A 15,154-nucleotide genomic window follows, 5' to 3' on the forward strand; every position below is an offset into this window, starting at 1 on the left:
ATATTAAACATGCATAGAGATTTTAATTTTACGATAATTTGTCGTTGCTTTTTAGTGTTTTATTTTATTTGTGTATATGCTTAAAATGGAAAGGTATAAATAAGGGATTTATGTTTAAATATTACACACGTAAAACTAGCAATTATTTATGCATATATATTAAGTATACTCACACAAAAAAATAATAATATTAATAATTATAGTAAACAAACATTCATAGCCCGTGTTTGTGAAGTAATTACATGAAATGAAAATATATTTATATATGCTAATATATAAAATAGATTATGCTGATATTTACATGAAACTTAATATTAAGTATGTTAATTAATATTTATGTATACACACATATATATTTATGAATGTTAATTAAATTTTATTCATTAAGCAAATTGTTCTTTTTGATTGTGTGTGTGTGTTTTTTTCTATAATTTTGCACATTTAACATGGAGAACTTTGAAGTACGCTTTTATTTGTTTTTTTTTTTTTTTTTCTTTTTTTGTCTCTCTTTTTGGTTCAATTTCAAATTTCGATTGCCTGTAAAAACTTGCTTCAGTCTTAATACTAAATACTTGTGGCCATGGCCAGACCACACATTTTTCTAATCATATTTGATTTTTGCATTTGTAATTTTATTTTATTTTATTTGCAAGCATATAATTATTCATTCAACTGTTTTTTTTTTTTTTTTCTCCATTTCATTTTGTTGATATTTGTCATAATTTTTGGCTTGCAATTTAACACGCAAAAATTTCCGGCAAACACACAAATGCAAACATACATATATATATTTATTTATATATACGTGCTTCGTATCTCGACTAATTACTAATGGATTTTTCTGTGTGTTTATTTTGGTTTGCATGATTTTTAGATTGATGCATTTAAATTTTATTTCTTTCTCTTTCTCTCTTTTTCTTTTTTTTTTGGTGTTTTGCACGGTGCTTGATTTTTGGCATTGTATATTGCAAAAAAACTTTAAAATTTTATTATATTTATTTTATATTGTATTTTACACTTATTTGGTTTTCAATTATTTTGAATAATTCTTTGATTCAAGCAACGCTGTCTAAATATTAACTTCTTTTTTTTTTTTTTTTTTTTTTTTTTTTTTTTTTTTTTTTTTGCAGCGTTTTTGAAACGTTGTCTTGAGTTATGGAGAGGGATACGAATAAATTGTAGATATGTCGCTAAGTTCTGCCCGAGACTACGTTCATATAATAAGCACAAGTATGTGGAGTAAGTGTATGTAGATTATTCTATAGGCTATGTAGTATAACTTAATATGCATATAGACATCGATAACTGCTAAATGTCAAGCTATATGTACACAATTCGCTACTCCTCCCATCTCTCTCTCGCTCTCTAGATCTCCCTCTAGAAATAATCCATTTTGGGCGCATCCAAAGCCGTGTGCATAGTCAAGGTGACGCCGCGATTAATGCTCACCGCTGGATAGAAGACGCCATAGAGATCCCGGAAAGCCACCGAACCCTGCGGCATCTCATTCACCAGGAAACTCAGCGTGTGCCGCTCCAGATCCAGAAGCACGCCAATCGTGCTGCCCGTGGTGATGCCGCCCTCGACGCGACGCTCGTGTATGGAATTGTGCTGGAACCACGAGCGCTGGCGATCAATGTACATGGCAAACGACTTTTCATCCTTGCCTGAAATGAACGGGAGATAGTGGAGAAGGTATTTAAAATAGGTAGATGGGATAGATAGATGGCTATGTATAGTTTGATAAATTTATATTTGATCAAGGGAAAGGGCTTCCTTCGGTCGTGCGGAAATACAACTCTTATATCAGGTATTCGTCTCAAGGATTTAAAGTATTCTCCAAGGATATTCAACCTGGCTCAATATGATCAAGTCTTGCAATGATTGATATATTTTTATATATTTGAATAAATATATTTATATATTTAAATATATATATTTATGTATATTTATATCTGATGTTCTATATTATAATTTTCCTGAGGATAATATTCTCCAAGTAAATTTACTCTGATTATTCTTCATAATCCACAGACTTTATATTGACTCGCAGCAGAGCTTTTAGCTTAGTCTACATTACTCTGTCTCTTTCTCTCTCTGTCTTCAGTGTCGCCTTCTCTTTCTTTCCCTCTTCAATATGTTTTTCCATCTACTACTGCAAATGGCTTCAGGCGCCATCAGTTTTTCCATTTCATTTTCAGCTTTCACCTTGCTTTTGTTATATTCCAAAAGACAACTGCAGCAGCAGCAACACTAACAACAACGACAACAACAACGACAACAACAACGACAACAACAACGACAACAACAACGACAACAACGAAAACGACAGCAACAGCTCGTAAAAAGAAGTTGGCAACAACTGCATTGTTAGTGTCAATGTCAGCCGCTTGGGGGCGCCACCTGCGCCAAAGTTGCGCATTTCGTTAGCGAACTTCAGCGTTTGCATATGCAAATTTAATTTCAAAACTTGCGAATTGCAGGAGTCGAGGGCAAATGCTTAATGGAGCGCAGGCAGAGCTTTAACTATAGGAAAGTACTTTGAGAATTTCTAGCAAATAATTTAAGAGGCGATTCGAATCCACAAATAAACTTTTGTCACGCGCAAAACTTGAAGTGTCGCACTTTTAATTACTTTTGTCTGTCCAACAATCCCATATAACCCTATCGTATTCCCACTCCCTCGCTCTTCTTACACCACCTGCCACGCCTCCTTTGAAACGCATTTTCAATCAATTTACTTGCCAGGCGTCTGGGCACGCCTCCTTTTGTTTGTGTGTTTGTTGGCACCTCGAATGGTTTCTAGATCCCTGGCAACTGCAAACTTCTTGCCGAAAACTTTCACGCACACGCAACAAGAAATGGCAAAAGTTTTCCTGGTCACGCCCACCAATCGAAATGACGCCCTCCATTTGCCATTATATTGGCCGGAGTGAAATGGAAATGGAAAAGTTTCTTTTCCACAGAGCAGCAACGTCGCGCCTTCTGCTGCCCTCCCTCAACTCCATCGTCGTATTTGCGTCACTTATTTATTAGCTGCAAAGTTTTCTGCATATGATTGGCCTTTTGTCAACGCTAGGTGGCGCTGCAAATCTATTTGTTGCTTCGATTTCCGTTGCATTTGGACAGTTTCCTTTGTTCTTCTTTGGCGCCTGGCGCAAAGTTTTTGAAAGCTTTTAAAGTGCTTTGCAGCACCTCGAGTGGGCGTGTCGTTTTTTTAATTGAATTTCAAATGCCAAAAGTGTCCCCGCACATCTCCACATCTACAGTTCGACAATTTGTACTCACCCAGCATTTTGTTCCTGGCCACATCGATGCGGGCCACACCGAATGCCGGATCCGTGTCCGCCGTATAGTTGTCAATGGTGAATTCCCAGTAGTGGACGCCGCGCGAGAAGCCCACAGATCCAAGGGCCACACGATGCTCCCAGCCCTCCACAGAGACAGTGGCATTATTTTTGCTAAAGATTAGTCCAGAGCCAGCTCCGCCGCTCAGCACGGGATCAAACGTGAACCAGGCCACTGCAAGCACAGATAAAGCGAAAGAGCGAGTGAGACAGAGAAAGAGAAATGATATAATGGAAAATAAGCGAATATTGAAGTAGACAACAGTCTCCAAGGTGGCAGCTTGCTGCAGAGCTGACTAGCTTGCACTACAGTGGGTCCTACGGTCGAAAATTGACAAGAGAAATTAAAGCTGGCAAATGTCAAACAATAGCTGAGGACAGTGAGGCAAAGTGGAATTTTAGATATTTGCAAATATCTTAATAATATTGTTAATTTAGTTGGGATAAATAAAGTTTAGATAGATAAAAAAACAAAGGTTATTATCATTACCTTTAAAAAAAAATTTATGTAAAAAATTGAACTTGAATAATTTTTAATTGAAATGAAATAATGAATAATAACAATAAAATATATTTATTATTATATATTTATTTTGTAAAATAAATAATGATCTAATATCAATTTAATATAGAGCTGGCGGTATTTGCATATTTTTTAACAGGCCACAGATTCTTAGTAAATGCTCTAATAAAGTCCGAAATTCTGTGAAGCAGCATTTGTTCATTTTAGCCAAAATAAAAGTGAAGAAAAGGTTTTCAATTTTTCGCAACACCTCGAACCACTGTGCAGCATGAGCCTGCAATTTTCTCTATTGTCAAAGCTCAAGTGGCCTCGCCGAGTGGCTAGTGGCAAGTAGCTGCGGCCTCCTGCCAGGCTGATGGCTGCCTCCTGCCCGGTGGCTCGTGCTGACCAACGGAGTGGCTTCAGTTGCAGCACTTGGCTAAGTTGCAGTCGGTGGCCGGTGGCCAGTGGCCCATAGTTTATGCTGTTATGCGCCGCAAAGTATGCCACGAGCAGGGCTCGAGTCGAAGTACTTTATTAAATTTACTTTTATTGTTGTGGGGCATTAAGTGGCCAAAGCCAAGGCGCTCGGGGAATGCCACTAAAGCCAACTAAGGCAGACGAGCCAGCTGCAGGCAGTTGCCACCATGATGACGATGATGATGATGGTGATGATGATGATGACGATGACTGCACTGACTGCCTTTTTTATTGGCCACCAAAGGCAGCTAGCCACAATAACAAGCTTGAAGTTTATTGTTTCGCTTTGTTTGGTGCCGCAATATGATTTGGCGTTAAAAACAAGCCATTTATTGAAAACAAATAACTCTAGCCTAATCTAGATGAGATTAATATCAAATCGAGCAATGACTTGAGTTTAAGCAATTCCAGCTGAAGTTAAGAGCTCACGGGGTTTGATGGAAATTTTTTGGAATGAAATTTAGGAATGAAGTGGGAATCGTTGAAAGGGAATATTGGAGTGAAAAGGAAATTTCTAATAAGGCTTAAAATTATGGGTCAAAGCTGCTGTCATGGACTAATCCAGCTTCAGTAGCGCCGCAAGAAATTGCGCTCATACGGACAGATGGAAAGACGGAAGGACAAGACGGACCTCGCACAAAATCAATATACTAATGAGTATAACAAAAGTTCGTTAAAGGACCGATGCAATCGGCTACTCCCTGAGTCTTTTCTCAGAGTGTGAGTGGAAGATGCTATCGGTCGCTCTTTGAGTTCTTGCTGAGATTGAGTTCTTCAGAAACGGTCATCAGTTATTTGCGAGCATTGAAAGTAATACATTAAATACACACATACGTACATACATACATATGTCTGTATGTTGGCATTACATTAAACACAGCTCTTACTTTTGTATTTTATATGTTGGCGTGTAGCAATCAAAGAATCTGCTGAGCTGCCAGCTTCTATACTCAGATCTATTCTACTGCAATTAACGCTAGTCTATATGATTGTCATTCTCTCTCTCTCTCTCTCTCTCTCACACACACCATTCCGTGCTTCTAACCCTTTCTCACCGAATTATACGTTTTCGAGGTGTTTTGGTTAGTGTTTGGAAGGTAGCTCAATTAGCAGAGCCCACCCACTGCCCATTACCGATTCGGTTACGCCCAGGCAGTGAGTGTTACGCGTCATTAAGCGTCAACGGTTAACCGTTAATTACTTAGGCGTACGCGCCCTATGTAAACACTTTATAAAATAACAATTTGCATGAGCCGGAGCCGACAGAGTCTTGGCCCCACTGTGGCAGCGCGGGGTTAACCTCCAAGCAATAATCAATTAAAAGTTGCAAATTAACGTTGGGGCAACTAATAAAATGCCAAGGATAAAGCAGACGCCAGGACCTCGCCATGGCCATGGAATGCGCTGGCAATTTTATAAATTAAATAACTTCAAGCGTCAGTTTCATTTGCCGAGGGGGGGCGAGTGGGTGAGTGGACGGGATGGTTGTGTATGTCAGGTGGCGCATGCATCAATCAAGTGAGAATTGGATTGCGAATGGAGCCGCCTCTGGCCGGCAGGCGCAGCGAAAGGGGTCAATGGCTGTTTGACATGCAAAGCACGACAGACGCCAGCGGAAAGCAAAGGGGGCTTGGCGCATGACCGAAAAGGATTAAATTATAAAAGAGTTGTTGGCAAAGTAGCTGCAGCAACAGAACCAGAACCAGAACCAGAACTAGAACCAGGAGCGAGCGGCAATAGCTTGAAGCTGAGAGTTTAATTGAAAAAGCTAGTACTAGTCTAGTGCGAGAATAGTTCAGGGGGGTGGGCGGAAGACTGGAGGGGCACTCACCTTCCGCTGTTTGCAGTCCAATCAGCTCCGAGTATTCACCCTCGCCGGCGCTGTTGAAGGCCTTCACGCGCGCATTGTACATGGAGTTGAAGTGGAGACCGTCAACGGTGCAAATTGTTTCCTTGCCGCAATAAACTTCCTGTAAAATGTCGATGGTTGAATACCCATTAAAGCCAGTCGACTAAAGCTGAACTGAGCTGAGCTCACTTACCCTAAACTCGCCGCCGCTGCCATCGTCCAGCTCCAGGACATATCCCTCGACAAAGCAATGGCTCGGTGGCTGCCACGCAACAGTCACAGAATTGTTCTCCGCTGAGCAATCCGCTGGCAAAATTTTTGGCGTCGAGGGTGCTATATGGTCAAAGAGAGAGAGAGAGAGAGAAATGGAGAGAGGGATATAAATATAGTATAAGTGTAATTGTCTATGTATGTAAGTATGTGTGTGTGTGTTAGTAAACCAAATTATACTGAGGCACAAGTAAGGTATATAAAATTAAATAAATCATTTTTATTAATAATTTTGTATTATATTAAATATACATCAACCGATTAGTATCAAAAGTCTGCGAAATTAAATATTAAAATTGGTTAAAAACTAAACAAAAAAAATTTATCAAAAGCACCTTAAAGCCAAACTAATAGAGTTGAAATATTTTAGTCAAACAGAGACAAAACCAAGTTGTTACAAAATATGTAATATCGAAATACTTATGTACACATAAAGTCTATTTAGGTATTTTAGATCAATCTGCATCGATTGACATAAACAAATAAAATAAATTACTAAGGCAGAAGACAAAAAATAAAAAATAACCAATTGATAGCTTAGCTACTCGTACCTTTCATATATAGCTTTCATTTTATGAAATTACATAAAATAAAACGAATCTCTTTCTTTCAACTCTTTCAATAAAATAAAAACAATTAAATATATATTTAATTGTCATGTAAACTTTTTAAGGCTATAAGTAATTGAGGCTGAAAATTTTAAACTGAATTTAAAATAAATAATTAATTAAATTTAATTTAAAGCAAATAAAAAACTTGACAGACAAATAGTAAGCTATATATCTGAAAATCTTATAAAAAATATATAGTTGAGAAACAATAGAAATAAAAATAAATAAAAAAATAAATAAAAATAAATAATAAAATAAATTTAATAAAAAGAAACTAAAACTAAATTTAATTTATTAATTGGCGCTTTGACAATTGAAAATAAATAAAAGAGTTGAATGGGAAGACATTCAAGAGCAAGCCACTGCAGAAACCCTAGTCAAGCCAAAGCCACGCCCAATAGCACTTAACCCAAATTTGTCCCATTTGGGCACTTAGACTGGCAAAAGCTTTATGCATGCATTATTAATGTATATAAATACTAATTGAGCCGCTGCTGGAGCAACAAAGGCGTGACAATAAAAGTTTATGGCTCGCAAAACAAGCGAGCGGCGGATGCGCCCTAGAGTATGCCACAAAATAAGCATTAAAAAGAAGAGAGGGAAGAAGACAGGCGAAATTAAGCAGGCGCCAAGCTGTCAAATGTCAGGTGAAAAGGCAGGTAAAAAGTTTTGAATTCGAAATTTATTGGCAAGCGCTAAAGGCGAACCTCAAGCACTGAAAAGGATATGGCCAAGTGGCTGGGGGTAGAGCTCGCTCTCTTGGGGCGAATCACTCGGACGCAAAACTGTCAGAGCTAGAGAATAAATTGAAAGCCAAAGCGTAAAATAATAAAGCTGTGGCAAGAGACGAAAAAAAAAAAATAATAATAATAAAAAATCGTAAAAAAAAATATAAAATAAATGTGCAGAAAAACGAGAAACTCAAATTATGTCACTTGAAGCTTCGCCTCGCTGACAGTTTGCGGTGGAGCGCAGCGGAAGTGAAAATATTTTGACAGCATTTTCATTTTTCTTGTGCTCTCGCTTTTTCACATATTATTTTATTTTCTGCCGCTTTCTTTTTTTTTTTGCCCGTTTGTTGTTGAAATGAAAATGCGAAAATTATTATGCGTAGGCGCGTACACAGAGAAACAATAGCAAAAGCCCATGAAAAAAAAAAAAAAAAACAAAATGGCCAACAATGAAAATTCCAATGTGTGTGTGTGTGTGAATGAGATACTGTATGTGAGTATGTATGTGTGTGTGTGTGTGATAGCTTTAGCACCAAGATGAAAATTGTTGAATTTTTATGTTTGTTTTATTTGAACGCAACCAAAAAAATGTTTGTTTAATTTTCATGAAATTTTCCATTGGTGAAAAAAAAAACTAAAAAACAGTTAGAAATTTGCTGGGTTTTGTTTGTTGTTGGTTGCATTAATTGCTCACCTGCCGGACATCTCTCATCCTCATCTTTGACTGTTTAAGTTTGATTTGATTTGATTTTATGTATTTATTTATTTATGAAATCAAGCGGCACATAGAAATGTTTTTGTTTTTTATGTGGAGCAGGCGCGCGATAAAAGAGAAGCACAAAAAGTTAAAGACATTTAAAACATATCTAGATACATAGATTTAAAGATATTTATATATATTCATATTAGCTATATCATATAACATAAATTTCATATTTATAGCATTATTATTTTGCGTGTGTGTATGTGTGTTTTATATGCTCATAAATTAGACACAATCAACAGGAAAAATGTATCAAATTTCAACTCTTTCTTTTGTTATTTTAGGTGTGTCTGTGTCTGCGTGTGTGTCTGTGTGTGTGTGGGTGGGCCTTTCCCTGGAAATTTGTCAGTCCAAAGAAATGGAACTACGTCTCGTTTCACTTTACACTTTGCACTTTGTTCCCCTTTCTCGTTTTCTATATTTATACATGGAGTTTGCCTCCAGGGAATATCCCTAACTATCTCAACTATTTTTACTGCTCGCGTCTCTGGAGCGCACTTTCCAATGGCACTTAATGAGCTCGCGCTATTGTTTCAACACTTTCAAGTGTGTGTGTGTGTGTGTGTGTGTGTGTGAGTGTGCGTGTTGAGTGCATGTTGTGCGCTGTTAGGTGTGAGTGCTTATTGACATTTTGTGATACAATTTTACCTTAGCCTGTGACAATTAGTTCCAATATTTATGTTACGAGCTGCCTACATAATTTGGTTACACAAATTTACGCTAAAAAGGCGGCGAAATGAATTGTTATAGGGCCCTTTGAAGTGTGGGCTAAAATTTTTAAAGGGCTGACTTTAAAGCTTGTCGAATATTATTCTGGCTATGGAATTGCTTTGGAATGAGCTGATTGAATTTTTAAAACTTTATATATAGATGTATATACAAAGAAAATTCTGATATCGATTGCTGGCGGGCTTGAAGTTTGTAGTTGTCTGCTTAACTTTTTAGTAGCGATTTGTTCTTTAATAAAAATATAAATTTATGAGCCAGATAAGCCAGAAGTTCTGTTGGGCATTTCTATAAAAGCAAAGGCGAAGCATTTATCGATAGCCAAATTGTTCGGCAGATAAAAATTATTCTTTCTGGAAGACACTAGGCAAGCAATGCTAGATAGGGTAGAAACTTAAACTCTCTATACCAAGGTATGCCTGGTTCTTAAGCTTGAGTTTGCTGCTAGAAGATAATAAACTAATATTAAAGCCATATTCAAATGCTTGCCAGTTGCAGAAACTTCTATTCATACTCCTATTACATTTATTTCAAATGTATAATAAATGTATATTTCTCGCTTACGAATTCAAAGGTCTGACTATTTATTGGTTAAGCTATTAAAGCCCCAATTATGCTCAAAGCAATTCAAGATTTTATATAAAATTGCTGATATATTTTTTAAGCTATCGAAAGCTTATTTCATTATAAACTATTGAGCATTATATTCATATGTAAATGTAAATATGTTATTTGAGTTGTTTATATAATATTTTTACTTTTTTTGTTAAATATTTTTAGGTATTATATTTATATCAATCAACCATTAAATCTCACGGAATAAAAGGAATGACTCTATAATTTGTTCTTGGATCTCTGAGCTCATTTAGATTTTGTTTAAATATATTCCATTTTTTCTTTATGATAATTAAATTGCTATAAAGCAACTACAAATACACACAGAGTGTAAAATAATTCTAGATCTCCCAGCTCATTTAGATGCAGTTTAAATATATTCCATATTCTCTTCATAAAAATCGACATCATTTACGATGTTTACATTCCTTACATTCCTTATACTTCTATATATTGTGGTCTGTGTGGTGAGTTTTAGCTTGAATTTCTACAGCAAATATTTAATTAGTATTAAACTTTAGCAAAAACTAACTAGCTCATAGCTAAACTGATTAGTATGAACTCTTGGATTATTTACTTGCGAAACTATTTGGAGTATTCAAACTATCAAAATACGACTCTACGCACCTTTCATTTGTATGAAATTCAAGTTGTCTATGGCCCGTGCGACGGCAACATCATCCAGAGTCAAGTCAACAATGGGCGAGACGCGAGGCGCAGCATTTGTGACCTCCTGGTGCCAGGTCATGTCTGTGTTGGCCACGCGATTGATTAACATGGAGCCGACCTGTGTGAGTAAATATAAATATAAATATATATATGGATATACGTTCATTTCGTATTTTCTTTAGCCTTACGCACCTGCAAGAAGGCAGCGCTGTCCGTCTCCTTCAATGCCTCAATGCAGAACTGAATGAGTCCCGTTGTCTGCTGCAGTTTGCCCGTGCAATTCGATTGCTGATCCTGTTGAGAGAAAGCCGAAATGAAGGTACAGATTGCATACGAGCTGGAGCAGCAGGAGCAGCAGCAGCAGGAGCAGCAGGAGCAGCTACTCACCTTTAGTATTCTGATTTTGGTATCCTTGTCCATGCGAATCGCCTCGAGCAGATATTCGCGTCGGTCGTGTATGGCCTGAATGAGCGCCTCGCACTGGGCGTGCACAAGACGCTCGAACTCAATGCAGGATTCCTGTGCGCAAGTAATTAAAATCAACAATTTGCTGCTGGAAAATGTTCACGTTCTCTCTCAACTCACCGTTACTTTGTCGCTCATGCCTTTGAGCCGCTGTATGAATTCGGTTGTGGAACGTGCCTTCTCCGACAATTGTTGCAGATTGTGTGAGAGTTCCGTCTGTAGGAAAGAAAAAAAAAACCCCGAGAAGGGAATACAAAAGGATGACATCAGTGACGAGCCAAAGCCAGAGCCGAACAAAAAATATATATAATAAAAGGCAAGAAAATGCAATGGAGTATTGTGAGAGTCGTAAAATGTTACGACTTTTTTATGAAGTGCCATGCGGCGGACTTTAGTCACGCCTGCGGCAGCGCAACTTTTTTTTTTACAACAGACTCTATATACATATATATGTATATATGTATGTATATAAAATATACTTTTAATAGTTTTTCAGCTCGTGTCATAGTCAAGGACTCTGGCATATACAGAAAATGAATTACATGCCCGCCGGGCTGGGCAGCAAACACAGTTTCAATTCCAATTCCTTTTCCACTCTCCACTCCCATCAGATGCCCTCCAAAATGTTACAAAATTCCACAAGAGTACAAAACCTCATTTGTATTTTCCGATAGCAGCAATGAGAGATTATTGTTGCGGCGGCTGCAACATTTGCACTTGACATTGACATGCAACAACAACAACAACAACAATTCCCGCAGCAACGGCAGCATTTGGGCTCAATTTACATTCATTCACAATTACATTGCGTATACGCCAGGCGGTGCACGGCCTGCTGCTCAACAATTTCAATTCATTAGCATTAAAATTGTTTTAGCTACAGCACTCGTTTCCTCTTCCTCTTCCTCTGCCTCTAGGTAATGAGCGCTGCCGTCTGCTCTGCTCCCATCATTGTTGTCCATTGCGGAGCCGTGCTGCCCCGAGGCCTGTTTGGCATTGAAACGCTGGCCCCGCCCTCTGAGGCTCGGCGTGACATCAGCACTCACAATTATGTTAGCTTCCTGCGACACGAGAACGAACCGGAGCCCGAGCTCAAGCCCAAGCCCACACTGTCCGGCTGCTCAAGTGTTTGCCAGGCGACCCTTTCTGCAGTAGACCCACTCAACCACTCACCCACTCGCCTGAAGCGCTTGGCTGCTTTTCACTTTCCTGATGCCATCCTAACGGGTGACTGCCGCATCTTGTTTTGTCAGACCTGGCGTATACTCATTACCTCATTTGTTGCATCTTGTTTGTTGATTATTTTATTTCATTCTATTTGCCATTCGTCGCTTTTCTGTTTGCCTTAGTCGCATCTGCGTTTGCCTTCACAATTAACTCTCGCCTGGCATTTGACACTTTGGGGAAACTCACTTAGGTCGAAAGCTTTGAGATCTTTAAATTTTGCAAACGTTAAATTTGCCAGCTTGCCTTAGTATTTATAAATATTTATTTCCCCTCTGATCAAGCTCTCGATTCAGACTCAAATACTTTGGCAGCAATATGTAAATATGAGATTAGCTGCAGCTGGATTGGTAGAGTTGGTAAAAATATTTTTGAGTGCAGACTGCTTCAATGAATAATAAAAATGAATTAGTTTTTTTTTCTTTCCTTGCTTTTAATGAGCAAACAATATGGCAAATCTAATTAAATATCTCAGATAACTCGCTGTCGATAATAACTGCAACAGCTGCTGTAATATAGCTATCGGAAATAGTACGGATCTTGTTGGGTCAGATTTCCTCAGAACAATTTATTTTGTAATTAATTTTGTAATTTATTTTGTAATTAAAAATAATAATTAAACGATAATACTTAAAAACATATGGCATTTCCCTTTACTATGATACTTTAAAAATATTCTAAACGTTTGTAAGATATTTAACAACTCAAATTTAAAATGAAAAAAAAAAAAAAATATATATATATATATATATATATATATATATATATATATATATATAAATCAATAATATACACATACATATATGTATTATATTCTAATAAAAAAATGCATGTGAAATGAATTGCTTTGATTCAAAATATAATTTATATATTTATATATTTAAATTATCAAATACTCTAAGAATGTTACTAAAAAAATGTTGACAAATTTTTAAAAATTCAAATTTTTAAATTTTATATTATTTATTAAATTATTATCCTAAATATCTAACCAAAATTAACAAGCATTTTCCATGTGCAAAGCTAATTAATTTTGATTAAAACAAATGCAGATATAAATATTTTTTAGATATAAATATTTGTGAGCTTTCATTTCAGATGAAGATTGCAAATCAAATTTCCCGGAATTTTAGCTGGCGGTTCTGCCTTTATAAGCACTATCACTGGCGTTTCCCCCTTAACGCCACTTCAAAGTCAGCAGCGAAAATTCTTTGGGCATAATCTCACCCTCGGCAAAAGCATTTTCTATAAACCAACGCAGTTTCATTTCATTAGCTGCCGTAAAAGTGTTTTAAATAATAAATGCATATTACATGCTTTTATAATTCCCGCAGCTGAGGGAAAACAAATTTTCAGGAACCCAATTACAAGAAAATATTTTGTAGACAGCCCGCTCTCATTAGAAGCGCTTGGCAAATACTTGTCTACGCCGCCCCCTCATCGCCTGCGGGGGGAAACAAGGCAGCTTATGGCGATTACATTCATTAACTGAATGCCAGACCCATTTCCAATCCCAGACGCGGGGACAGACATCCGCATGGACAGACAGTTGAAAGAGCGCTGAAAAGTCGGTAGTGGAAAAGCTGCAGCGTTTAAAGTGGTTGTCTGGCCAGTGCTGGAGCGGTGGTTGGGTGGCTGGGTGGTTTGTAGTTGGGCGCTGCTGCATTGAAGCTAGCCAAAGTGCTGGCCAAGAATGCGCAACGCGCGCGGCAAAGCTGTTGAAATTTAATCCCTCAAGGGTTGCTCCAACGCGCCGTGGACAATGCACCAGATGGGAGGCAAATGCGATGCGGGGGCGTGGCGTTTCGTGATTTTAGAATATGAAGTAAAAGCTGAAAGCCAGCTGCCAGCTAATGCCCAGCGTCTGTTTTGCATTGATAAGCTGCCGCCCTGCCCCAGCTCCTGCCACAACTCCTGCCTCCCCCCAACGCCAGCACTCGTGCCATCTATTCAAATATTACTGTGCCACTCGCTTTCGCCTCTTCTTCCTGTTGCTCTTTTATGACGCATCATCACACGAGAGGGGAAAAAAATGAGTCGCGTATCAAGTGCGGACCATGGCCACGGCTCAGTGGCTCTTGGCCATGGCTTTTAGCAGGCAGTAAAAATAATATGACATGTTTATGCGCCGCAGACACGACGCCACGCGAAGACAGTCGCAGTTGCCACGCATGCAAATCACTTGGATGATGTATGCAAATAATTAAAGAGCCTCCAGTTCCAAAAGCCCGGTAGGGCCCGACAGGCCCCTCTGCCACATGGGGCAGGCAGCAGGGGCGCACATAAATTATTAAGTTGTTAAACTGCCCAAATAAAAACAACAACAAGAGGAACAATAAACAATTGCCGTCATCTTAATGCGGCTTGAGACATGACACACAAAAGATAATATCATGACACATTTAGTATATGCTCTTGGAGCTCTATTATAAGAAAGTTTGCATCAATAATTTATTTATTTGTCAGGAATTAGAATAAAAAAATTACAACAAATTAACCCTGGCAAGTGGGACCTCGGCTTGATAGGAGTTCTATTATAAATAAGTCAGTGTTGACATTTTATTTATTTATTGATTTAATTAATATAATTAATCTATTTATTTACTTGTGATTAAAATTAGAGATAACATAAAAAATAAATTAATTTTATATTAACAATAATTTATAATAAAAAAAATCAATAACATTTCTCTACAAGTTTTTTATTTATTTATTTTTATTTTTTGTTTAACACCGAACAATATTATTTACATATATACATTTTGAATATAATTTATTTTTAATATTAGATATTTGTTTATTTAATTATTTTATTCTTTTGTTTTATTTTATTTATTTATTATTTTCTTTGATTGGAAGTAAATTATTTTAGTTATTTATTATTTGCATACTAAAAATTAAA

At 37.3% G+C, this 15,154-nt stretch overlaps 1 protein-coding gene across 2 annotated transcripts in view; it reads right to left on the reverse strand.

Annotated features, from left to right (window-relative positions):
• Nucleotides 1–506: 506 nt before the first annotated feature.
• Trim9 (E3 ubiquitin-protein ligase Trim9) overlaps nt 507–15,154 on the reverse strand; it is a 114,573-nt gene continuing 99,925 nt past the window's right edge. Inside the window, exons 2-10 of one of the 2 annotated variants that reach the window (XM_030383318.2) lie at nt 11,149–11,244; nt 10,951–11,082; nt 10,756–10,857; nt 10,522–10,681; nt 8,485–8,514; nt 6,372–6,511; nt 6,161–6,299; nt 3,289–3,522; nt 507–1,667 (exon numbers count right to left, since the gene is read on the reverse strand). In XM_030383318.2, coding sequence (XP_030239178.1) covers nt 1,378–1,667; nt 3,289–3,522; nt 6,161–6,299; nt 6,372–6,511; nt 8,485–8,514; nt 10,522–10,681; nt 10,756–10,857; nt 10,951–11,082; nt 11,149–11,244 — 1,323 coding nt within the window. In that variant the 3' untranslated portion in view covers nt 507–1,377. The remainder of the gene's footprint in view (nt 1,668–3,288; nt 3,523–6,160; nt 6,300–6,371; nt 6,512–8,484; nt 8,515–10,521; nt 10,682–10,755; nt 10,858–10,950; nt 11,083–11,148; nt 11,245–15,154) is intronic. The other variant, XM_030383319.2, reaches the window with a different exon arrangement.

This window comes from Drosophila navojoa, chromosome 3, assembly GCF_054131105.1.
Source record: "Drosophila navojoa isolate 15081-1374.11 chromosome 3, UAZ_NAV_1.0, whole genome shotgun sequence".
In the NCBI taxonomy this organism is placed as follows: Eukaryota; Metazoa; Arthropoda; class Insecta; order Diptera; family Drosophilidae; genus Drosophila; species Drosophila navojoa.